Raw genomic sequence first — 26,805 nt, forward strand, 5'->3', positions numbered from 1 at the left:
TATATATATATATATATATATATATATTTAAAATTCTTTCCACACTCGTTCGTTCACTAATCCAACCAGCAGCGATGCCGAATTATCGCCAGTTTCTTTCAAATAAATCCGAGATCATGACCATGTGTCGGTCTGACAGGCTATAGCCTAGTCGTCGTCTGTGTCTCCTTCCTCCTAACCCTCTTCTTCCAGTCAGTCTCTCTCTCTCTCTCTCTCTCTCTCTCTCTCTCTCTCTCTCTCTCTCTCATTATAGCCGCGGTATTTTGGGACTGACATTGCATGCGCACAGAGCCATTGTTCTTACAGCTCCATCACATATCCATCATCATGGCCACACAGAACACTTTAGCTCTCTCTCTCTCTCTCTCTCTCTCTCTCTCTCACAGTCGAAATTAAGGATCGGATGCAATACAGATAACACAGGGAGTGTTGCTCAGCCATGTCCCTGTAGCCTCGTGCTTACTATGTGCACGCGCGGAGGAGCTTATCAGCATCTTCTAAAACCTTTCAGCCATCCCTCCTCAATCATCAACAACGCACACTTCATAAACAACAGCCCCCACTTTTGCATTTGACATGAACACAAACACGTGAAAGGAATCAATCAAACTGTATATATTTCAAATATATTATAAATCTACAGCATACAAATCTACATTCAGTGATTTAGTGACTCTGTTTAAATGTTACACATATATACAGTATATTAATGTTCGTTTTGTTTATTATAGAGATGAGCAGCAATGTGGTTTGTGGACAAACTGAAATAATCATATCACATTTTTCTTTCAGGTCATTACATTCTACACTGAATAGTAGTCTATAGTTGTCAAATATATTTAAAAAAATATTTATAAAAAATACATTTCCATTTTTAATAATAAAGCATAGTACAAAGTTAAATCCTTTAAAGAGACTTTTTTTAAAAACAGCACCTAATAACATATGTTAAATCCAGATGGGGTGGTAGGGGGAAGTAACTATAGCACAGCTACGTTTTTGTTTGTTTTCAGCTTTAACATCCACCATCTCTTTTCAAAATGGTGGCAATCTTATATCTGAGTCCCATGGCATCCACTCAGTCCTGTCCAGGAGCTCAGCAAGAGAGAAGTCCAGCGCAGTTGGATCATGCGTTGGAAAAATGGGCTCTTCCCCAGGGTTTGAATTAATGGGTTGGGGGAAGTCTGAGGTAGACATGTCTGGTATGGAAGGTGCAGACCAACATGATAGTGTACAGTGGGGTTCGTGTTCTTTTAAGGTTGTAGTGTAGCGCTGCAATTCTTTCTCCAGTTCGGAAATCTCTTTCACTAAGGCAGCATTGGACCGTTCCAGAGTCTGCAGTTCCTGTATGGAAAAGCAAGAACTTCATGTTAAAACCACCTTAGTACAAGCCCTGGCAAAAATGTATGGAATCACCACGCTTAGAGGATGCTCACCCAGATTTTTTAATTCATAGCAAATAAACAAATCACAGATATGTCACGAAAAAAAATTCTTTGATTGCTGAACATTCTGGCTTTGTGACACCTACCTCAAACAAATTAAATTAAATTGTTTTAATTAATGGCATATTTTTTCAAATTAAAGGAAAAAACAGTGGAATCACACAATGTTGAGGAAAAAAATTATGATATCATCAATTAAAAAAAAAAATCACAATTAGTACTTTGTTGCTCCTTCTCTGGCTTTTATGATGGCCCGAATAAAAACAATATTCTCCATCAAGCTGGTTCCAAATTTCTCAAATAGTGGTTGACAGATGGAGCTTTGTCATGGACCAATATTTTTCATTTCCACCATAAATTTTCATTGGGATTGAGAGTCAGACTGTTTGCTGGCATGTCATTAAGTTGATATGCCTTTCCTGAAGAAAAGCTTTAACATACTTTACTCTGTGGCAAGATGCATAATCATCCTGAAAAATGACTTTGTCATCACCAAACCTATTTTCTATCAGTAGAATGAGAAAAGTGCCCAATATTTCAAATTTTTTTATTTAATTTTTTTTAGTGCTGGTATTTGTTTTAGAAATGCAAATTACAAGGTGATTCCATAATTTTTTCCTTTAATTTTTTTATTTTTTCTGGGGAAAAAAATACAATAATTTCATTTTAACTTGTTTGAGGAATGTTTCAAGAAGCCAGAATCTTCTATGAAACAAAAAATGCTTGGTGTCATATCTGTGACTTTCTCTGTGGCATGCTTGTCAGAGCTAGACAGACCAGTTTGAACATTTCAGAAACTGCTGATCTCATTGGATTTTCACACATATCAGTCTGTAGGGTTTACACAGAATTGTGTGAAAAACAAAAACAAAAAACATCCTGTGAAGAGCAGTTCTGTGGGCAGAAATGCCTTACTAATGAGAGAGGTCAGATGAAAACAGGCAGACTGGTTTGAGCTAACCGGAAGGCTACAATAACCTCTTTTCACAACCATGGTGAGGAGAAAAGCAACTCAGATTACAACTCACAACACACTGAACTTTAAGCAGAATACCACATTGGGTTCCACTCATGTCAGCCAAGAACAGAAACCCATAAAATGAGGCTACAGTGGGTGCAGACTCACCTAAACTAAACTGAAACTGATGGGTTTTTTTCAGTAGTTTCTGAAGTACTTAAACCAACCTGTCTGGCACCAACTATGCCATAATCAGTCACTGAGATCACATTTTTCCTCATTCTGATGATGACAACGTGAACATTAACAGAAGCTCTTGACCTGTATCTACATGATTTTATGCAATGCACAGCTGCTACTTGTACATGTGTTCCTATTAAAGTGATTTCATATTTACATTTACATTTACATAAAATAAATAAACAAATAAATGTAAAATGTAAATAAATATTAAAGTGGCCAGTGAGTGTATATTGATTAATATAGTAATTTTGTATGTTTTCATAGTAATTACTGTATTTTTACATTTACATTTACATTTATTCACTTAGCAGACGCTTTTATCCAAAGCAACTTACAAATGAGAAAAATACAAGCAAAGCGATATATCAAGCAGCAAACAATACAAGTAGTGCTACCATACAAGATCCATTAATCGAGTTCCAGAAGTAGCAAAGTGCACAGAGTAGAGGTGTACGTGCAATTTTTTATTTTTTTTTATTTTTTTAAAATTATTATTATGAGTTGGTTAGGTGTTCACGGAAGAGGTGGGTCTTTAGCTGTTTTTTGAAGATGGTGAGAGATTCTGCGGTCCAGATTGAGATTGGAAGTTCATTCCACCACTGAGGAACAGTTAGCATGAAGGTTCTGGAAAGGGACCTTGTGCCACGCTGAGTTGGAACTGCTAAACGTCGGTCGCTAATTGATCGCAGATTGCGAGAGGGAACGTAGGCCTTCAGGAGAGAGTTGAGGTAGGGGGGTGCTGTTCCAGACAAGGTCTTGTAGATGAGCATCAAGGCCTTGAACTTGATGCGGGCAGCTACAGGAAGCCAGTGGAGGGAGTTGAAGAGGGGTGTGACATGGGTTCTCTCTCTATTTTTGTCATAAATAATACAGGTTATGGCCATACTGGGCACAATACAGGTTTTCGTAGCGATCACTGTATTTTTGTTATTAATAATACAGATTATTATCTGCTTAATGAGTTACACAACACTTTTAAAATAGTTCCTCAAGGATGTTTTGACTACTTAGGGTTTTGTAGCTTCTTAAATAGGCCCTGCTTGGAATGCACTTTGAGAAGAGTACCTGAGTACCTCTGTTGTAGGATGGAAATTTTAAGGATTCCCAAAGCGGGATCGTTCGATAAGCCCTTATGGGTGGTAAAGTACACCATTTGTCTAGGAGTTGATGCTATTGTGAAGACAATGAGGCATAATAGCAAGGTCATGCACAGGGGAAAGTCCAAGGTTTGCACAACCTCAAAAGGGAAAGTGAAAGCGAAACAGCTGTAGTGTTGAATTAAATCAAAGAGCTTATTGCTAAAATGGAAATGAGAACTAAATTAAACATTGAAGACAAAGTAAATACACATAAAGTTTCACAAAAGACTTTACAAGTAACCAGTGTAGTAACACTACACAAAGGAAATATCAAATGAGACATAAGTGACATAGGGGCTAAGGAATCTGACCTCAAGTTACAATAACTTTTCTGTTAACAGACCGTGTTTCCAAGAAATGCCTTTAGGCACATTTTATTACACACACCCAGACACACACGCGCACACACACACATACACACAGACACACACACACCTATTACCAACTCATATAAAGACACAGGTTTTCACAGTGAACACAGATTCTTTGCAAATTATATTGTAAGCAGTAACTTAATTCCTGCACACAACTATACTTTTACTTAAAAGTATACTTCCTTTTCCAGGTCAAATAAATGTACAGTATACTCTTTAGAAAATTTAGAACCCTTAAACTTTTAAGAGACTTTAGTGGGTTGTTTCCCAATCAGAAAGGGTACAAAGTAGAAGTTGAAAGATTCGGAGGGTTCAAACCCTTCAAGAACGCTTGAAGAACTATTTCTAAGTGTGTAATAGATGATCGTGACTATTTCAAGGTTTCACTGGTTGCCAACAAGACCTGCATTATTAAGATGATGGACCGGCATGAGTAAATGATAAACGTGGTAATATTAATAAGGTAGCAGGATGAAAAAAAAATCAAATGACCTCATGGAGCACATCTGCCTTCTCTGTCTGCTTTTTGCGACTCTTCCGAGCTGCATCTCTGTTGCGTTGTCGACGCTGACAAGTCCTCTCATTTGGCTGACCTCTGCCCTGAACACAGTACCACACCAAGCAAATGAACACATGCTGGACTTACTGGATGTGGATATGTGTGCCATAGTAAAATGTAAAAAATAAAATAAAATAAAAAAACTATTTAGTAAATTATTACTATTAGTAGTGGTAGGAGGAGTATTTAGATTATATTATTATTATTATTATTATTATTATTATTATTATTATTATTGTTATTGTTGTTGTTGTTGTTGTTAGACAGTATATGCAATACTATATTCATTAATAATAATATTATTAGTGGTAATATTAGTAGACTTAGTATTGATACTGTTATTACACATTACTCTGTATATGCAATCATGTGCACAAATATGCATATAATAAATAATATTAGTTTATAATTAATGCGTGTAATAAAGGCATTACCCAGTTCTGTGGACTCTGAGAATCACTTCCAGAGAAAGAGCTTGTTTCTTCGTCTAACTTTTCCATAAGAGCAATTGGCATCTCGAAAGAAGTGTTTCGTTTCTCCTTGCTGTTTATTATTTTTTTAAACGTAGCTGTTTAAGCGATGTCTCCATGTTAACTCGGTCCAGTGAAGATAAGTGAAGCTCCAGTCTGGTTAGTTCTTTAAATACGAGGCATGTGCTTTTCTTTCTAAGAAAGAGAGTGAGCTTAAACTGGCGCAACTCGGTGAAAGGGTATTGGCCTGACAAGAATGAACTGGTGTGATCTCTGTCCTGCTTTATTTTATACTGAGCCGCTGAGTGCAGTCTCTTTCACTTTCACATTATTTGAAACGGGCGCGTTCGCGGAGGTGGAGAGCGGAAGGCATAACATATTGCGCCAGGACCCTCTTCCCGTACACTTCACCCTTCCCGCTCTCATGTGCTCACTCACTCCCTCTCACCCCCCATAGCCCGCAGGCTTCTCAAACCACCCACACACAGACCCCTTTTCTCTTCAAAGCAGGAGGAAATGCACAGTCAGAAGACAAATAAACCTCAGCTTACACTCTCAGCAAAACATGGGCAATATTGTGGCTACAGTGGAATAGACTAACTTTTACACTGCTGGGGGGAAAACCCAGTAGAAACCCTCAAAGAATTTGTAATGGTTTTAATGGAAGTTGTAATGGTCACTGTGGGTCTCTACTGGTAATTTGTTGACTTCTATTGGTGGCATGTTATGTCTAGTGGATACCATTAAGGACAAGTAATGGTGATGGTTTTAACAGTTAACAACTGATGGTTAATGGTGTATATGTAGTGGAAACCATTAGAATTTCTGTTGTTTCTATTGTTTTTTCTTCTGTCAGAAGGTAAATACGGTTCATTTATGTGTGTTAAATCTCCAGGTGAAAAAATACATATTAAAGGTACAAAACATACCTGTACCTTCACAGCCACAAAGAAATGTAGTTTAGTGCTTTTAGTCTTCTCGTCATGACTATCTCAAAAAATCCTAAAGGAGAGAATCATGTACATGACAAAACAGCATGGGGATGAACAACGCCAAATGCATGTTTTTGGACTGATTTGTACTAATAAAATGAAATGATATGTAAGCTTTACTTTATCAGTCTGGATTTGACAGGTTTACATAATACATTCTAGGCTATAGTCAGTCTAGAAATCCACAAGGTCAACCACCATTGTGATAGTAAGTGCAGTGCGAGTTTACAGTAAACCTCAGTGTAAGACACACTGAGGTTTACAGTAAACTCCAGGTGCTTGAGGGAAGGGCGGTGGAGTGAGAGCTACTGCTACTGCACGTCTGCTTTAGTTAAACTATAAACCCTACATAAGTTTCCTCTCTGAGTGCGTATAGCCTGTATGTCTTCTTCAAGACAGTCCTGTTAGCTGTCATTGGATGTTGCCTGTGTCTCCTGTCCATCTACATATCTGACCCCACACTACACTGGATACTGTAACACATAACATTTAAAAGTGAAAATATCAGAGGTCTCTGATCAATCAGCAGTGAGATCTGGGAAAACTGACTCATTTTTCCTCTTGCATAAGCATAACATCTGTGATTATTCCAATTCCCGACTTGGAAATTCCCTAACAGTTCCGAAGAGTTGCCATGCCTCAATAGGGAATAAATGTGGCAGAAAATCCAGTACTGCTTATAATGAATGACTCATGGTCTAGGCTCTCAGGGCAGAACAGTACTTTTAAATTTCGATTACATTTCCTGTGATGATGAAATGGTTGTGAAGACGGAAATCTCTTGGCATTGATCCAAAAGGGGAAGGCCTCTGATCCAAATCCATGCACATTACTCACTAGAGCTATTGCTGTACTCTTAATACGTCACTTATGAAAGCCACCATTTGAATATACAAGCCTGCTATTAGTACAGCTTCTATTCTATTCTTTAACCAAGAACGTTTTGTGGAAAAATCCTAGACATCAGTTCTAACTTGAACATCCCTAATCTTTACAAGGAACACCCAGACACAACCCACTGACCCTTCTTGTGCTGTATAGAGGAAGGCATTCTCTTCATGTGGTCATATGAATGAAGTCTCCAGTGAAATATTAGGTGTGTTTGAGGTGCAATTGGGACAGAGTTGAAATGACAATTTAGGCAGTTTTTTTACCACATAGTGTGCTGTCAAGTCAGTGTCATGGAATATATTTTGAGGAAAAAAATAACTAACATGAATAATTTAAAATGTTGTGACCAGAGAGGTATAAGTTTGCCAAATGTGTATAAACTGACTATTAACCACAAACACCTCACAGCTGCAGGCTATTTTCATTATAATGTGTGTCTATATGATGGGATTTCTATTCTAGTCCAAATAACACTGAGTCTGTGTTTCTATATTCATTTTATATAGAATATATACTTATTTTTACTTGAAAAGAGAGATTGTAGCCTAATGTAAGGGTGTATAAATTTATTACCTCATAGACTATTACACTTGGCTTAAAAACGTCGGGGTTACACATGTAACCCTGTTCCCTGAGAAGGGAAGGAGACGTTGCATTTAGCATAACAGTATGGGAAGCGCCTTGCACGCGTGACCGGTATCTGAAGCTTGTGTAAAATCATGCCTCTACTTATAGGCCTGCCATGATCAGGTGACGTGGCAATTAAGCGTGTCGCATGATATATATATGGCGCCTGTGAACCATGCCGCCAGCCTCTATTATCTGAAGCGGAGACGCAATTCAAAGGCCTGCCCTGGTATGACAGAGCTATGCAACGTCTCGTTCCCTTCTCAGGGAACAGGGTTACATGCGTAACCCCAAAGTTCTCTGTCAAAGGGAACTTCGACGTTGCATTTAGCATAACAGTATGGGAACGGGAATACCCACTTCATCATACTGAGGGTAAGACCTGTTCAAAAAGACCCAAGCCCGAGGGTCACTGCAACACCATTGAGCCAGGGGTGGAATGAATATCCAGGCTGTAATAATGAAAGAATGTGTGTGGCGTAGACCATCCTGCAGCAGCACACACATCCCGCAAGGATACACCGTTGGACAAAGCCTTCGAGGAGGCGACCGCCCTAGTGGAATGAGCTCTTATGCCCAGAGGCGTGGCGAGACCACGCATCTTGTAAGCCATAGAGATTGCTTCCACTATCCAATTAGAGATGCACTACTTTGACAAAGCATCACCTTTACTGTCGCCAACAAAGTAGACCAGCAGCTACTCCGACTTACACCACTGGCCAGAGCGGTGGATGTAAGTACAGAGAGCCCTTACTGGACACAGCAGGTGCATCCTCTCTTGTTCCGGAGTGAGGAATGGAGGAGGGCAGAAAGCCTGCGTTATCACAGGGTGAGCGCTTTAGGAATATAATCCGGCATATAAGGCATATAGACGTGACCTCGGCCACGTGTGCACCATGGCGTCCAGCCCCAGTTGTGCGGGAGGAGTGAGGGCGAACCATAGCAAGCAGTGTGTTGTCTCCTCGGAGGCGAACACATCCACTTGTCCGAACCTCCACCATATGGACTCCACCACTTGTGGATCGAGCCTCCAACCCCCAGGCCTCAGCCCCTGCCTCGACAAGATGTCTGCCCCTACATCCCAGCTGCCCGGAATGTACATTGCACTCAGTGACAAGAACTTTCCCTCTGCCCAGAGAAGGATTAGTTGTGCCTGCCTGAACACGGAGCGTGAACGTAACCCTCCCTGGTGGTTGATATATAAGACCACCCCTGTGTTGTCTGACACAACTAGCACATGGTGACCTCTCAAGTGAGGAAGAAAGAATTTCAGTGCTAGGAATACGGCCCGCATCTCTAGGTGATTTATCTGCCACTCCAGATGAGGGCCGCTCCAAAGACCGTGAGCTGGACAGCCATTTAAGACTGCACCCCAGCCTGTGAGGGACGTGTCTGTCATTACCGTTTTGCGGTAAGGAGACACCCCTAGAGTGTGACCCAAGGCTAGAAACTGCGGGCACCTCCAAATATTCAGAGCACGTAGGCATCACCGCATGACACTGATTACTCTCAGAGGTTTTCAGCCTTGGCAGTTTTCAGCCACCACTGAAACGGTCTCATGTGCAATAGGCCCAACGGTATGACATTGGCTGCTGCTGCCATAAGGCCTAATAGTCTCTCGTAGAGACTGGAGGGGATGCCCAGACCTAGCTTTATCTTGCTCAAAGTTGATAGGATTGATCCTACGTGTGCTGGGGATAGAACGCCCTCATCGTAGTAGAATCCCACATAACCCCTAGAAAAGTTGTCCTCTGCAGTGGAGAAAACATACTTTTCTTGAGGTTCAACCTGAGCCCCAAGCTTCTCCTGTGGGCGAGAACAACATCTCGATGTTGAACCGCCTGTTCCCTGGATCGTGCTAGAATTAACTAGTCGTCCAAGTAGTTTAGTACATGGATGCCCTGGAGTCGCAAGGGAGCCAGAGCTGCATCCATGCACTTTGTGAAGGTGCGAGGGGATAAAGCTAGCCTGAAGGGAAGAACCCGAAATTGGTATGTGTTGTCTCAAAACGCAAACCTCAGGTACTTCCTGTGGCTGGGCAATATTCCTATGTGGAAATATGCATCTTTCAGATCTATCGTCACAAACCAGTCCTCGAACTGAATCTGTGGCACAATAAGTTTGAGCGTCAGCATCTTGAACCTGTATGTCCGAAGAGTATGGTTCAGATGACGCAGATCTAAAATTGACCGCATATTCCCAACTTTTTTGCGGACCAGGAAATAACGGCTGTAAAAACCTCCCTCTCTTAGGGAACGGGGTACATGTTCTATGGCCCCTTTGTCCAAAAGGAAACTTACTTCCTGTGCTTACGTCGGGCTCTGGTCTGTGCTGACTACTGTGGTGAGCACACCTCTGAACCGGGGTGGGGGGGGGGGGGGGGGGGGGGATAAACTGGAACCGGTAACCCTTTTCCACGGTAGACAGGAACCCATGGAGACACATTTGGCAGTAGTTTCCACGCTGCCCAATGTTCTTTTAGTGACGTTAACTATTCCACATTCTATTGAAGGGAAAGCATCAGATTTTCGTTGCCCTGTGACAGCTCGCTGAGCAGAGAACACTGAAAACTTGGGGACCGCCTTGGTTAGGGGAGGCCCTACAGTAGCAAGGGGGCTACCTGCCCTAACAACTTTCAAGCAGCTCTTTATATGCTGCTCTCAGTTTTTAGCACATCCTTCTGGCTCCTCAGAGTCAGAGAGGAATTATTACTATTGTTTTTGTGTGTTTTTTTTCCCACTTTTTCCCCCCTTTTGGCTTTCCATAGCGGAAGGAGGAGTCGCGACGCAAGCTCCAAAATCCAGCGGAGAGCCGGACCCGGAAGACAGAGCAAGAGATAGAGCAGCACTCGTCTCCATAAGAGATCCCCCGAACCTGGACGGCTAGCTGCCTTGGCAGCGGCCGGCCCAGATCCGCGAGGCTCTGAAACCCAACTCGCCTCGGCTTCCGAGAATTGCCATGCGCAGCCTCTCGAGGCCGCCATCGCATGTTACACTCCTAAACACTTCACCCAGAAAATGTGCACTACTCCATTGTTGAAACGGGAGCAGGTGTAACACACTTCCTGAGTTCTTTCTCGCTCATTACTTCCCTCTCTTTTCTTTTCTTCTAAAAAAGGGATAGAAAAATTCAGAGATTTTGAGAAAATATAGAGTAGAAATGAAGCGGTTTTGTTGGTGTTGGTGTTGGTTTTTTATTTATTTTTTATTTTTTATTTTTTGTCACACAAACAACCATGCAGTCTCGCTGATGATAATAAATCTGGCGGCGTGGTTCACAGGTGCCATATATATATATATATATATATATATATATATATATATATATATATATATATATATATATATATATATATATATATATATGCGACGCGCTTAATTGCCGCGTCACCTGATCACGGCAGGCCTATAAGTAGGGGCATGATTTTACACAAGCTTCAGACACCGTTTCACGCGCAAAGCGCTTCCCCTACTGTTATGCTAAATACAACATCGAAGTTTCCTTTGAAAGGGAACTACTGGAATATATTAGAGATAACATAAATTATTATTTTGTATGACTTACAAATTATACACACACACACACACACAGGCATATATATATATATATATATACACACACACACACACACATATATATATATATCAAAATCTTGTATTACAAAATATAGTGAACACAAGGCTATAATAAAGGGTATTGCTAACACAGACCTCTGTGTTAGGGATTCATACAGAGATTCATTTCATGTCAGAGCTTCCTGCTTCACAGTAGTTCCCGCTTCATCAACAGTTTTTCTGGTATGTTCCGGTATTATTTAGCTGGTTCTTCTAGTTCCTGTGTCTTTTTCATTTTTTGTCTTTGGCTTATCTTCAGGGAGTTTCCTCAGTTATCTCTGACTATATCTACTATCTCTGTCAATTTACTCTGCTGTTTAACAGACAGGTGAACTGGGAAAACCCAGAACTATGCAGGTGTAGTCCAGGTCCATGATTAGGAACCTGCGTTTTAAAACAGTCCGAGTTTTGAAAAGCACCAATATAACTTCTTACACACACACACACACACACACACACACACACACACACACACACATATTCTTCTTTTGGACTATTTCCTAGAAGCTGCTTCACCCTACATGCGCTTTTCAGATATGTAGTCTATTACTGGAATAAAGTTGGCTTGACGTTGGACGTTCGAAAGGGACCGTCTCTAAAATTACATACGACATTGTTAAACACGATTATAACTTCAATAGCATTTGAAGCGAATGACTTACAGTCATATATCAAACTGTAAAGTGTTCATCTAGGTGTCAGCTATAATGCACTCCTCTTAGATTTTTGATATTTATTAAAATATACTATTAAATCATATGTAAATATTGCCATGTATTTCACTACAGAATGGGCCCATACACAAAATATACCATAATTTGAAGCTCAATAGCATTTGAAAGGAATGATGTACAGTTACACAACCAACTGTAAAGTGTTCAGCTAGGTGTCAGGTACGACAGAAACCTTTTAGATTTTTGATATTTATTAAAATAAACTATTAAATCATATGTAAATTTGATATGAATTTCACTGCCGAACGGGCTCATACACAAAATATACCATTATTTAAAGGTCAATAGCATTTAAAGGGAATGATGTACAGTCACAAAACCAACTGTAAAGTGTTTGACTAGGTGTCAGGCATGACGTACACCTTTTAGATTTTTGATATTTAACCCTACAATACATGAACCAAAAAAACCTTGACGAATGCATAAAGGGGGTCAAAATGACCCATACTGGATTGAATGGTTTTCTTAAAAAAAAAAAATAGACCTCCTATTAATGAAATTATATATATATATATATATATATATATATATATATATATATATATATATATATATATATATATATATATATATTCATACATATATGTGTGTGTGTGTGTGTGTGTGTGTGTGTGTATATATATATATATATATATATATATATATATATATATATATATATATATATATATATATATATATTATATATGAGCCCACTCTGTAGTGAAATACATGGCAAAATGTACATATGATTTAATAGCTTATTTGAATCCATATCAGAAATCTAAAAGGTTTCTGTCGTACCTGACACCTAGCTGAACACTTTACAGTTGGTTGTGTGACTGTACATCATTCCTTTCAAATGCTATTGAGCTTTAAATTATGATATATTTTGTGTATGGGCCTATTTAACAAATATCAGAAATCTAAAAGGTGTGCGTCATACCTGACAGCTACATGAACACATTGCAGATGGTTCTGTGACTGTACATCATTCCCTTCAAATGATATTGAGCTTTAAATAATGGTATATTTTGTGTATGTGCCCATTCTCTAGTGAAATTCATATCTAATTTACATATGATTTAATAGCATATTTAAATAGATATCAAAAATCTAAAAGGTGTGTGTCATACCTGACACCTAGATAAACACTTGTTTATATGTTTAATACAGTTGATACAGTTTAATTGTTTAATACAGTTGGATATGTAACTGTACAACATTCCCTTCAAATGCTATTGAGCTTTAAATTATGGTATATTTTGTGTATGAGCCCATGCAGTAATAAAATACATGGCAATTTTTATATATGATTTAATAGTTTATTTTAATAAATATCAAAAAATCTAAAATGTGTGTATCATTGCTCACACCTAGATGAACACTTTACAGTTGGTTATATGACTGTAAGTCATTCCCTTCAAATGCTATTGAAGTTATAAACGTGTATAACATTGTCATATGTAACTTTAGAGATGGTCCCTTAATTTCCACATATCCGCGAATATCGAACGTCCAACGTCAAGCGAACTTTAATCCAGTTAGACTATTCATTATAAGTTCTACGACTGGGCTAAAAAGTTCGATCTGCATAAAAAGGTACAACTTGGTTAAATTAATTTATTTTTACACTAAGACAATTTTTCATTTTTGTCCATTTCTGGCTACACCGCATAACCGTGTGATCTTCCTGACAGGGGAAGGACACTTTTACGAGGGCAATACTCTAAAATCTAGCTTGGAAATAACTGATAATTTGACTGTAATTTCGGATGGAGATTCATTCTAAAACATTGAAAAGAAGAACCCAGATTACTTTGTGTAGCGGTTGTTAAAGCTGACAGAGGCTCTGAGCGCCACCAGGTGGCGGTGTGGAGTCAGTAGGCTGAATATGGTGCCACAGTGTAGAAGCGTTTCTGTGCTTGACAGCTGCTTTGACCAATCCTGTGTACAGACACGCCCTGAAGGCTCGGAGTGATTGGTCAATTTGTGAGGTGGGCAAGACGGTGGTTCGTTTGACCAATAATGTTTGAGGATGTTGAAGTCAACAGTAGCAACACTTCCGGGTTTGAAGAGCGCCGTGGTGACGTGACGGAATGATGCAGAAGAGATAGCTGTGTCATTTTAGAGTTATAAAGTGTTTCGTTGCACCTTTTTTTGTTTTGTGGGACAGGCTGAAAGTTTCACAATGGGTTTACTGACGATACTAAAGAAGCTGAAACATAAGGAGCGAGAGATGCGCCTGCTGATGCTGTATCCTTAATACATTACATAGAGCTTTGCATCACGTGTCCTCCTTAATTCCCAAAGAAGGTGTATGCTTATTTACTAATTTATGCTATTATGTATGTTATATTATTTGACTTTAAATGTATCTTATCTGGATATTAACGCTACTTAGCTAATAAACTTGTTATTGGTGATAAGTTGAAAGGCTTTTCTTCTCTGGTTCCTTAACCACTGGATTAGTGGGCTGGATAATGCTGGAAAAACCACCATACTGAAGAAATTTAATGGCGAGGATGTCAGCACCATTTCTCCCACACTAGGATTCAACATAAAGACACTGGAACACAGAGGGTAAGTCTCAACATGACATATGTAATGTTAATATTACATTTATACAGGCATTTTGCAGAATCCAGTTTCGTGCTAAAAAGTCTATAAATGTGTGATTGATTTTAATACTTGTGAAATTGCTATACAGTAGTGTAACTAAGCCCTAGATTTAGCTAAGAGTCAAATCATCCAAAAGTGGCATTTTGTAGTAAAAACCACACTGTAGATCAGTGGTCCTCAAAGTCGCTTGTGAAGCTCAGTGCCTCAATTATGCACATTTAAATAATGTTCATGAAATACATTTATTTGACTGTTAAAGAGCTTCCTGACTGCAGGAAGTTCGAGAACCCAGCTGTAGCGAACTGTATACGTAGAATACAACGCACATATTATTAAACCGAAAAGGAAAACGTGAAACAGTATCTGAAGAAACGCTGAGTTTAATACAGTCATGATAATCAAATATCAAAATTTAGGCATTCCAACCTCAAAGTAACTAAACGTAAATGGACCTACAGTAATCCTGCCAAAACAACTAAATATAGCATTTTAAAAATGCAATACACATTGGTTTATTATTGGCTAGCAGTTAGCACGTTTGCCTTGCACCGCCGGGGTTCTAGTTCGAGTCCCACCTACCCCCTGTGCGCTTGGAGTTTGCATGTTCTCCCCGTGGGTTTCTGCAGGTCTTTAAATTGTCTTAAATTCACATTTCAAAGGACTGAAAAATGCAACCGACACCGTAAAGCAGATTTAGAATTTATTTTGACTTGTTGCTGTTTGAGATGGTTAAGACATTTGACTGTGTTGCACTCAGAGTGTGTGTGTGACTCATCAGTGTTTTAGAGCGGCTCGGTTCACAGTAAACGCCGCTCCACACCAACTTCATCTGTGTCTGTGCTGTGAGTCGCTTATAACCTGCATTTAGACATAACACACGCCAGATTCAGTTTGTTTTTATGTTGGCGTAATCTCAAACATTTTTGTAGCCAGAGGTTTACAGCATTTCACCTGACTGGTAATGAGAAGTTAATTTTAAAAAACTGTTCACAACTAAACTGAGCTCTTCCTGCGGTTTTCCACCATAATAAAAGCCACAAAGTCTAACACATAAAAGTGAATTAAGTCAGAAATGTATTACTATTGGTTTATATTACTATTCGCACCCCTAAGTAAAAAAAAAAAAAAAGTATTATTCAGTGTAATATTAATATTACAAAATAATAAAGTTTTATATATACCATACTGTGCAAAAGTCTTACGCACCCTATTTTTTTTAATACAAGCTGTATTATAGATTTTTCTTTTATAACTCCAACACTGAAAAAAAATCCAGTACTTCCTTTCCACGCCTTTCCAAGAGAGGAAAAAACCTATAAAGAGAGAGATTATGGCAGTCAGAAGAGAAAAAGATGACAAATTTACCATTACTCCCTCAGCAGTTGTATTAGAAACCCCCTCACAGCAGTGTTTACAATTTTTTGTTGTTGTTGTTTGTCTTTTTTAATAATTTAATGCCAGGGTAATGTAACAAGTAATGTTATAAATGTACAGAAATTTTTGTAAAGTGGAAAAATATATATACACATACAGTAAAAGAAATGCTGTAGAGCAAAGATTCCTTCAAAAATAATGAAAAACACTATAAAGAGCAGTAAACAATAATAAATTAAACATGCTCAATATTTGGTGTGATGACCCTTTGCTTTAAAAAAAAATCAAGTAGTCTCAGGTAGAATTAGTGCAGTTTTATAAGGAAATGAGCTGTAAGTTTTATAGTGCATCAGCTACGGTTCATCTGGAGACTTTGACTGTCGCGCTTGCTTCTTATTTTTGCAGCAAAACGCAGCAGCCATCATTGTTTTTGTCTGAAAAGTGTCTCTTACCACTTAATATTCTGCTTCCTTTATTGACATACAAACATTTTTCTTTAACATTAAATTGTGTGCTGGAAAACTAATGTTTGGGAATCTAACACATTTTTCTACTGACTACATAATGTAGAAGCAATGCAAAAAAGGATATATGCGACGGTCTCCCATCTACCTCTATAGAAGTTTACATTCTGATGGTTGATGTGAACATTACCTGAAGCTGTTGGCCCACATCTGAAGGATGTTATTCGTTGCACCGCTGTCATATGATTGGCTGATTAGATAATTGCATGAATGGACTCTTCCTTTAATGCACCAGTTTAAGCAATCTCACTCATATGTTATACACTTGTGACATTTACCTTTTTTGGTGTTCTCATTTTTCCCCACATGGAAATAGATTCAAGTTGAACATCTGGGACGTTGGGGGTCAGAAGTCACTGCGTTCATACTGGAGGAATTATTTTGAGAGCACAGATGGACTGGTGTGGGTGGTGGACAGTGCAGATAGACTGAGACTGGAGGACTGCAGGAAGGAACTCTGTGCACTTTTACTGGAGGAGGTGAGAAAATTAACCCAGTTCTATTTATTTTAAACCCTTCACCAAGAACATTTTGACTGCTTTCACAGCCTCTGTTGTCTTTTTCACCTTCTATTCTCTATACTATTTTCATTTCTTCTACCAGAGACTAGCAGGAGCCACTCTCCTAGTGTTTGCCAACAAACAGGATTTGCCTGGTGCGTTGTCTAAGGATGCCATCAGAGAGGTCAGTTTTTATTGTTTAATAAATAAATAAATAAATAAATAAATAACAAGGAGTGCAATAATTTGGGTTTAGAGAGTCACTGCACTGCCCAAGTGAGAAAATGGTAAACTGCAGTGCTGTGGACTGAAACTGCTCATTACAGTCATTCATCATTCAGCCTAGCAGTTCTTCTATTTTCAGTGCTTCAGGGTCACAGCACTAAATGACATTTGTTTCAGTTATGCAATACACCTTTATAGTAATTATAAAGTATTAAAATAATATATTAAAGGACATTTGCAATTTGGAAACACCCTCATTTCACCCTACCCTTTAATACCTAGCTGGCATTTGTCAAAGGTTGCTTTAAAAGGGATTTCTGTTTGATACGAGTCTTGATTTGTACACTCACTGAGCACGTTATTAGGAACTAGGGATGTCACGATGCCACCAAAAGTACACGATACTCTATACCAAAGTCGATACCACGGTGAGGTATAAAAATAAAATGTAAAAAATTAAATTAAAAACTCTCCTGGAGGACATCCTCCTCTGGCTGATACTAGCAAAAAAAAGAGAGAGAGAGAGATTTTAGTTATCGAACACTGTCTGACAATGAGTGGAGGTGCACTCCTAAACGCGCACGCACACACACCTTATACTCTGAATGCAAGCATTAGTTTAAATTCACTGATATGGTGGAAGGCCAAAAAGATTTATTAAAAGCATCAACATTTGAATAGTTATTAGTGACATTAGGCTACATTTTGCTGACAGGACACGGGCTGAATGGCGATGCATGGTGGTCCATTAAGAGGTAGTTTATAACATTGCAATGTGTTAGCGTCGTTAACAAATAACTGGCTATTGCTAACATTACATGGTTAGCTGGTTTCACCGCTACAATGCCAGATGCCTCAAACATAATATAGGGACTGTCTTTCAGGTGCTTCGCCAAATTCCAGGTGTTTCCTCGCTTTGTTCGAAATGAACGATAGCATCGGTTGCACACCGGCTTCACAGCATCAATTAAATGTTTGTTGTCATCCGCCTCGACTGCGAAGTATTTCCATATTCCATACCACATTTTCTTTCAACGAGTCGCAGTGGAGCTAAACTTGTGTAGTTTTTCCCGTGTGCTTGTAGGCGTGCTTCTTCTTCTTCTTCACCACTTGTGGACCAACTAAAACACTTGCGCGTATTTGCTGCCCCCATCAGGTCCGGAAGAATTGCAACCTCGGTACCTCCATTAGAAATGGTACCAACGCAACTTCAGAAAAACAAGTACCGTCACGTTATAAGTTGTTGGTACCGACTTGGTACCGAAGTATCGGTTCTCTTGACATCCCTATTAGGAACACCTGTACATCTACTCTTCATGTAATTATCTAATCAGTCATTTGTGTGGCGGCAGTGCAATACATAAAATCATGTACAGTGCTGTGAAAAAGTATTTGCTCCCATCTTGATTTCTACTGTTTTTGTGTATATCTCATACTAAAATTAAAATAAAATCTAAGATAAACCAAAGTCAACCTGAGAAACCACAAATACTGTTTTTAAATGATAATGTTATTTATTGAAGCAAAAAAGTTATCCAATACCAACTGGACCTGTATGAATATGTATTTGCCCCCATAGTTACTAATTTCCCAAATCTATGAAACTGCATTCATAATGGGGTTCAGCTGGACTAGACGCAACCAGGCGTGATTACTGCAAACCCTGTTCAATCAAATCAACACTTAAATAGAACTTTTTAAGTTGGTTAAAAGGTGTTGCTTAGTAACACACTATGGCAGAATTTGAGATCCTGGCTATGACTTTATGATCCTTTAGTGTGGCTGAACTAAAGCAGATCTGCTAAGAAGAGTGGGCCAAAAATCCAAAACAGGAGGCACAACCAGATTTTACGTTATGGGGCAATTGGTTTTTCAAATGGGTGATGGGCGTGAGAACTTTTTTTTTTGCTTCAGTAAAATAAAAAAAAAACTGTATTTATACTGTTTACTCAGGTTTCCTTTGTTTTATGTTGTATTTTGCTTTAAGATCCAAAACTATTTAGTATGAAATATACACAAAAAAAGAAGAAGCAATCAGGCAAATACTTTTCACAGAATTGTAGATACGGGCCAGCATTTTCACTGTTCACATCAACCATCAGAAAAGGGGGAGATGTGATCTCTGTGATTTTGACCGTGAGATGATTGTTGGTGCCAAACGTACTGGTTTTAGTATTTCTATAACTGTTGATCTCCTGAGATTTTCACTCACCTGAGATTTTCACTCTCTAGAGTTTACTCTCAATGGTGCAATAAAGAAAAATCATCCAGTGAGCGGCATTTCTGCGGTCAGAAACGCCTTGTTGATGAGAGAGGTCAATGGAGAATGACCAGACTGGTTTGAGCTGACAGAAAGGCTACAGTTACTCAGATAATCACTCCTGGCAGTTGTGGTGAGCAGAAAAGCATCTCAGAATGCACAACACGTTGAACCTTGAGCTACAACAGCAGGAGAACACGTCTGGTTCCACTTCGGTCAGCCAAGAACAGAAAGCTGAGGCTGCAGTGGCCACAGGCTCACCAAAACTGGACAGTTGAAGAATAGAAAAACGTAGCCTGGTCTGATGAATCTCGATTATTTCTGAGGCACACAGATGGTAGGGTCATAATTTGGCATAAAAAGCATGAATCCATGGACCCAATCTGCCTTGTGTTAACTGTCCAGGCTGGTGGAGGTGGTGTAATGTTGTGGGGAATGTTTTCTTAGCACTCTTGTGCCCGTTAATACCAATCAATCATCGCTTGAATGCCACAACCTATTTGAGTATAATTGCTGACCATGTTCATCCCTTCATGGCCACATTTTACCATCTTCTAATGGCTACTTCCAGCATGATAATCCACCATGTCACAAAGCAAAAGTAATCTCAAACTGGTTTCATGAACACAACAGTTCTTCCTAGTCACCGGATCTGAATCCAGTAGAACGCATTTGGGAGACGGTTGAACAGGACGGTTGTAGCATGAAAGTGCACCTGAAAAAACAGGAATGTTTGCAACATCTTGTGGAATACATGTCATGAAGAAATGAGACTGGTTTGAGAGCAAAGTGTGGCCATACCCTGTATTAGTATAGTGTTCCTAATAAAGTGCTCAGTGAGTGTATAATAACAGTATATACATGTATAATGTATAACACAATAGATTCAAGCCATGAAGTGTATTTCATCAAATCCAAAATGGAGTTCTTCTGAACACCAAGTATAATCATAATCAGCCATGCGAAAACCATGTTTTTTGTTTATTTTTTATTATTTTAAATTCATTCCCTGTCAAATGCATCATGAATTGAGTTACCTGTTTGGAGCAAAGGAAAACTCTTATAACAATCTCTTATTGTTTTGACAGGCACTAGCTCTGGATGATATTAAGACACATCACTGGTGTATATTGGGCTGCAGTGCAGTGACTGGAGAGAACCTTCTGACAGGCGTAGACTGGCTTCTGGATGACATCGCTGCTCGGATTTTTACAGCAGACTGAGAAAACAGCCGTGTTTTACAGTTCAATGTCGTGATGTAGCACTGTAGAAACAGCATCTTATCTTTGGTTACAACCTTGAGTAGGCAACATGACTAATGCACTACAGTGTGCATGGTTACAGATTCTTTTTTTCTTTCAGATTAATAACTAAACAGTGCAACACTTGTTACCTTTAAGGTCTGTATTTTAGTCTCATGTGTTAAGGAGAAAACTGAAGTGTTCAAATAGTGTTCTGTGATTTTGTTGAGAAATGCATCATTTTACAGCTGTTAATGCCCAAACCTCAGTGCACAGACAGTGTTTGTTCATATTGTTTCAGGTTTGTGCATGCTTACCAAATGATAATTTATTTCTCCACTGCTTGTAAAAGGTGATCATTTCAAAATGAGTTTTCAGTGTGTTTTTTTAATGCGTCCCCAGCATGCCCATTTCCTAAATAACAAATTTTAGACTTTTGTAACTTATTGCCAAATGCAGTTCTAGATTCTTCCCCCTTGTGGAAACATTAATGCAGTACATCAATACATTATTGGAACTACACCATGCATATTGACTTTCAGTGAGGTTTAAGTTGTAGAGTTGGAGACACCCAAGTCACTCATTGTTGCTGCCAATCCTGACAACCCTAGCCCTTACTCAAGGGTGAGTCAAAAACCTTTAGTGTAACAAGTTACTCAAAATAACTTCCAACACTTGCACCAAACAAAATGGAGATCATGCAGAAAAATTACACATTTGCCATATGCAATAAACAGGTTGTCACTCTTTCAAACTTGAATTGAGCCAAAATATACAACCAGTGGAGGTCATCTTAACACTCAATCTGAACTAGTTTGTGAAAGACATTACCTCTTCTCATACACAGGGTATCTGCAAGTGTTAATACCATATTTGAGACATTTCCAAAAATTTAAAGACCTGCATGTCCCTCCAATCATGTTACTCAATACATCAGCTATAATGGATTGTTCTCATGCACCTACATCCATTTCTGGGTTTAAGTAAACTATAGCAGGGTAAACTTCTAGAGGAATATGGGAGAGCAGAGTAAGTATTTTTGCATTACCATTTGCTCCTATGGTTAAAAAAAATAATAATAATCCAGTAGTTCCTTCCCATGATTTTCCAAGAGGGGGAGAATGAATGAATGAATATATACACATGACAATTTTATTTTGGCAGAAAACTGCAGGAACACTACATTTTAATTCACAACGGTTTAGAATTAAGTATCTGGTGCAAGTCTTGTCCAAATGGAGGTTTTAAGTGAAACTCAGCACAGACAGAAATGAAGTTAGTGTGGAGCCGCACACACTGATGAGCCCCACACTCAGCTTTACCACTTATTTTATATATTAAAAAAAAAAAAAAAAAAAAAAAAAAAAAAAAAAAAAACCCAACAAGCCAAAATATCCTAATCTGCTTTTCTGTTGCATGGAGACCTTTGAAATGTGAATTAGTCCTAATTAAGGCCTTATTGTTAGACCTTAATGTAAGACCTCAAGGCCCGGTGGACACCCTGCATACAGTTCTGAAGGTCTTAATGAAAAGTTTACCCTGCTGGTAGATATGATGCAATCACCATGAATAAATCTAAGCACCACAGAAGAGTTGAGTTAAGAACTTTATTAAGTCTTGTCAGCATTTACAGGCATAACTTCACATGTCCATGGCCTCCAGCACCTTAAAGAGAAAGGTGCATTTTATTATTTATTCTTCACTTGCATGTAAAACATTTGCTCATACCAAAGCATTATATCAGAGGGGTACCATTCAGTCAGATTATAATCAGACTGGGGCGGTATCACTACTCATCATTTATTATAATGGCCTGCAATAGGAGTAAGTATACAACTCACCAAGTTGATTCTACAACAGAACAGATGACCTGCAAAAGCAGAAAGGTACATTTTAGAATAGTCAAACAAACAATCTAATTAATATCCATTTTCTCTAGGAGATCAGAGGGGTACCAGTCAGTCACTACACATCAGACTGGGGCGGTAATCTCAAGTCATCATTTCAACCTAGAGTTATTCAATAAAGGGACCATACTAAACGCAAACCTCATCCAGGGCAGCACCAGTATCTTCATGCACAGGCTTATGGTCCTAGAGGAAAAGACAAGAGGTCCCTTTTAAACAAAGTACTAATGGAGGGGTGTAAATAATTGTATAAACTCCGTTACTCTAGAGACTCCAGCTCAGGTTTATAAAGTGACACACTGACGATCTGAGTGGTTTAGATTGGAGCAGGTAGATCAGAGGGGTACCATTCAGTCAGATCATAATCAGACTGGGGCGGTATCACTTCATCATTTCTCATTTCACTTCACCTGCACACCTACCTGATCAGGGACACCTTTGTTCCAAAGAGCATCCAGCTTGTCCATTGTTTCAGCTGAAATAAAAATGTGCATTGCATGAGACATGAAGTGAAACTCCAGGACAAGAATAAGCCAATATCACAGCTGGGCCATCAGACAGTTGGTAACCAACAAATTATCCCCTTGTTGCTCTGGCAACACCAGTGGGTTCACCTTTTCAGGTTCTGGTGTTGACAGTGCGTAAGACATGTGCAAGTTTCATCATAAAGGACCAGCAACTACTCTATTCAAAGTGAACTAACTAAATTGTATTTTAGTATAAAAATTTAGGGTCTCACCTGTTCAAGTCCTCAAACTGTCAGGCCCACCCTAAATAAGTAGTTCACAATTAGTTTCTGCATTTTAAGTACAAGTCAACTAGCAACAGACCACAGCATCATCAGTATTCAAAATTTCTCAACAGGAGTTCAGACGAACGAGATTCCAAAGTAAATCATCATAAGATGCAGAATGTTTAAAACAGACATGGAAGAGAAAAAAAAGGTATCACTGATGTACCTGAAACCCACAGTACACCATTAAGTTCTTCTGTTCATGAAAATGCAATCCTGTAAACAAGACAAAGAGGGATTACAGACACATCTGGCCAGGAAGGTAGAGTGGAAAGCATACAGATCTCTCAGGTGTTCGTGACTTTTCACAGTGGGTCAAAGTGAGCTAAGTATCTTCATCATAGAGACCAGAGCCTTTTACAAAGCAAACATAAAAAATATTTACCATGACAACTGCATTTAAGAGCACTTCTGAACCAAGACTTTCATTTGGCACAAACATCTTCGTTTCAGAGGATGACCAGTCTGTAGATGAAAGCAAAGACCTTTTTTAAAATAAAGCTAGCTTCAAAGGCATCTGCTAATGAAAACATGTAAATCTGTAGCACAGTTCACATTTGTTAGCTCTGCAATCAAAAACTTCTCATATTAACCAACAAGGATATTTAATCTTCAGAAAGGAAAGGCTAAGGTAAAATGTTTGCTGTTTCAAACACAAAATCAAAAGATACATGCAGTTTGAGTAACTGGCACAACCTCTATAACTCACTTTGATGCTACTTGAACGCAAACATACATCTGCTTACCCTGATCTGAAGACACTCACAGCCTTCCAGGCAAACACCACCCATCTAAAGAAGTCAATAAAAGAAACTGTTGTACATAAATTCACACAAGACAAGTTATAAAACTTGCATCTCAATCTCTCAGATGTTTCAATGTTTTCACATGGGTTCAAACTGAGCTAAGAATAAATGCTACATCACAGAGACAGCACCATCCAAATTAAATGCATGTTAACGTAGAAGACTCACCACAGTGGTCCAAGCAGTGGTCACCAACAGGCATTCACTTCATAACATCTGCAAGACAAAGTCTAGTTGAGAGGAAGCAATCGCTCACTATAGCAGGATGCATTAAGAGCAGTCTGATCAGTGCTTTGGTGACTTAAAAATGCCATGGGACAATGATGTCGTCCACAAGTTTAATGGGTACAACCCAATTCATCCTTTCAGACTGCAGTGTAAAAACAAACGTGAACATGTACTCACCACCTCAAGTCTTTCAATGACATTGAAACCAGGACCACTGTTGGGAGGAAGAAAAAAAAATAACTCTAGTAGGATGAAAGGCTGGTCAAGTGACTGAATTATGATCTACACTAATGTTTGTCTGATCAGACTTTGGTGACTAGAATGCCATTTGACCGAGTGGCCGTCCAGAAACGATGGGATGAAACCCATTCAATCATTTCAGACACTTCATGTCAAAGCTTAATACTGAAAACATCAAAGTACAAAGACATTACTTACAAAGAGTTACCCACTGCACACTGATATGTTGAGAAGTTAATCTTGGGATAAACATCTGTTAAAGAAAAGAAATGATTTGTTAAAAAATATATATAAATAAAAAAAAAATAACAGAATATTTCCTGTTACATTAACAGGTAAAGGGTTCAGATTTAAAAGTGAGCATCACTGAAATTCAGACATATGCTTGTCGATAAACTCATCATTAAAAACCCCCAGACACAACAAAATTAACATAGAACATAATGAAACCCACCATTTTATCAGCAAACTGAATCAGGAGATCAGAGAAGCTGCAAAGAATATTTCACAAATCACTCACAATGCACAGGAGTATATGAAAAATGTACAAGATGAAGACTAACTACTCAGAATTAAACACAGACTCCTCAACAGAATTCGGTAAGAGAGAGTTCAAGACTCATCACAGCAGTGTACCAGTCACTACAATTTGTATATTATATTCAGAGCAAGCAACGTGCTCTGGCTTAACCTGAGAATAAAAGGAAAGAAATGCACACCTGTCCAGCTGCTGAAGATCCAGTCTGGAATAAGAAGAAAAGCATGGTTACTCAGGGGCCTGATGACCACGTGGAGGCCTGAGAGAAACTATCACAATAATTACCAAAACACTGGATTTGTAAGAGGGAAAAAAAAAACCTCGAAAGAAATAAAAAAAAATACAATAAAATAAAAGAAGTCTCTCTTCAGATAATATAGTTGCAATCACAGGATTTCAGTACAGGTCTGTGAAAGTTATCATCACTGAGAGATATGATTGGACTGCAGCGTGCATGACCGCGCGCCATAGCTTCAGCAGTCATTCATCCAAAAAAAATAAAGAAAATAAAGCCAATATCCGCTACTAATAATGCATCAATACGTTTTCATTAGTGCTGCAGTCAAAATTTAAGCGACCAAGCAGGACGAGTTAAAGGATGGCCATGGATGACGAATCTTTGCCAAAGCAGACCAAGGATGACTTAGGAGGAGTTGGGCCTGCTCAATCCAAAACTATATATAACTACCAAATACTCTAGATTTACTGCGCTATTATCTTCACACGGTTCAACTAAACATATTTGGAAAGCTAGAACAATAATACAGCCTTTTTGATAAACCTCCCAACATAAACCGAGAAGAACGTACCTCACCTCAGTCCGTGCTGCAGGAAAATGGCCGAAGAGAAGGCGGTGTTGTCTTTTATCAGACCCCATAAACCCCGCCCCCTTTTAAAAACCTTTCCCACACAAACATCTCAACCGTTTTTTACAATTCCCTAACGTGTTACTAATGTGTTTACTAATTTTTGTGATTGTTAATTTCACAAAGTACATTTGATACAACATTTTCCTAGATACGAAACAGGTTAAAGTTCGCAGTTTTTACTTGAGACACTATTCACATCACTTCTGGTAAAGCTCACGCTCGACTAGAGCCCCCTATAGAACAAAAAGCGCACTACATTATACATTCATTCCTGCAGTACACTTGTAGGACAAATGGTTCTTTGAAAAATGTTCCTGGGATTCATTGTTCAGGGTAATTTCAGTAGAAAAGCGGCTTTTCATAAGGAAAAGGAAGTCGTTGGCGATTCAGCCACAAGTCCAAATTTAAAGTTATTTATGACTTGACAAATACATTTATATTTCCAAAGCTCAGAAGTCATCAATTTGAATACAAATAAATATTATTAATAATAATAATAGTCTTCTTAGTCCAAGCACTTTTTTCTTCAATAAAACTTTGTCAACTTGGTATTTACATTAAAAGTGGAACTGTGAGCAATCTCGAGCGTTACATTTGGACTTAAGTTCTCAGTGTAAGGAACATGAATGTGCTAAATGTTTATATATGTCTGT

General features: G+C 38.7%; 2 protein-coding genes, 1 long non-coding RNA gene and 6 other non-coding genes across 14 annotated transcripts; 1 reads left to right on the plus strand and 8 right to left on the minus strand.

Moving 5' to 3' along the window:
• Positions 1-599: 599 nt before the first annotated feature.
• On the minus strand, positions 600-5,489 carry batf2 (basic leucine zipper ATF-like transcription factor 2). The gene is made up of 3 exons (XM_053681791.1): positions 5,153-5,489; positions 4,652-4,759; positions 600-1,344 (listed from the first exon to the last, which is right to left on the minus strand). The coding sequence occupies exons 1-3, from the start codon at positions 5,231-5,233 to the stop codon at positions 1,036-1,038; spliced, it is 498 nt and encodes a 165-aa protein (XP_053537766.1). The 5' UTR covers positions 5,234-5,489; the 3' UTR covers positions 600-1,035.
• An 8,618-nt stretch (positions 5,490-14,107) lies between these two features.
• arl2 (ADP-ribosylation factor-like 2) lies at positions 14,108-21,132 on the plus strand. Its single transcript, NM_001200804.1, is given in 5 exon segments — positions 14,108-14,281; positions 14,498-14,608; positions 16,862-17,024; positions 17,149-17,229; positions 20,619-21,132. Coding segments are annotated over 5 exon segments (555 nt in total). The 5' UTR covers positions 14,108-14,216; the 3' UTR covers positions 20,754-21,132.
• Positions 21,133-22,364: 1,232 nt separating this feature from the next.
• LOC108268188 (uncharacterized) lies at positions 22,365-26,133 on the minus strand. 6 transcript variants are annotated; one of them, XR_001813268.3, is made up of 14 exons: positions 26,093-26,133; positions 25,465-25,488; positions 25,200-25,236; positions 24,944-24,998; positions 24,683-24,719; positions 24,446-24,493; positions 24,218-24,262; positions 23,857-23,936; positions 23,638-23,687; positions 23,418-23,448; positions 23,101-23,153; positions 22,820-22,864; positions 22,613-22,641; positions 22,365-22,436 (listed from the first exon to the last, which is right to left on the minus strand). It is a non-coding gene; the product is annotated as an uncharacterized LOC108268188 (long non-coding RNA). The 6 variants fall into 6 exon arrangements; XR_006982837.2 differs by having other exon boundaries at positions 25,465-25,542; positions 26,093-26,123; XR_001813269.3 differs by having other exon boundaries at positions 26,098-26,122.
• On the minus strand, positions 22,506-22,578 carry LOC124628384 (small nucleolar RNA SNORD31). The gene has a single exon (XR_006982880.1). It is a non-coding gene; the product is annotated as a small nucleolar RNA SNORD31 (small nucleolar RNA).
• LOC124628385 (small nucleolar RNA SNORD31) lies at positions 22,709-22,779 on the minus strand. The gene has a single exon (XR_006982881.1). It is a non-coding gene; the product is annotated as a small nucleolar RNA SNORD31 (small nucleolar RNA).
• On the minus strand, positions 23,010-23,078 carry LOC124628383 (small nucleolar RNA SNORD31). Its single transcript, XR_006982879.1, has one exon. It is a non-coding gene; the product is annotated as a small nucleolar RNA SNORD31 (small nucleolar RNA).
• On the minus strand, positions 23,227-23,349 carry LOC124628386 (small nucleolar RNA SNORD22). Its single transcript, XR_006982882.1, has one exon. It is a non-coding gene; the product is annotated as a small nucleolar RNA SNORD22 (small nucleolar RNA).
• Positions 23,514-23,583, minus strand: LOC124628382 (small nucleolar RNA SNORD30). The gene has a single exon (XR_006982878.1). It is a non-coding gene; the product is annotated as a small nucleolar RNA SNORD30 (small nucleolar RNA).
• LOC124628381 (small nucleolar RNA SNORD29) lies at positions 23,754-23,818 on the minus strand. The gene has a single exon (XR_006982877.1). It is a non-coding gene; the product is annotated as a small nucleolar RNA SNORD29 (small nucleolar RNA).
• Positions 26,134-26,805: the final 672 nt, after the last annotated feature.

This window comes from Ictalurus punctatus, chromosome 7 (assembly GCF_001660625.3).
Source record: "Ictalurus punctatus breed USDA103 chromosome 7, Coco_2.0, whole genome shotgun sequence".
Taxonomy (NCBI): Eukaryota; Metazoa; Chordata; class Actinopteri; order Siluriformes; family Ictaluridae; genus Ictalurus; species Ictalurus punctatus.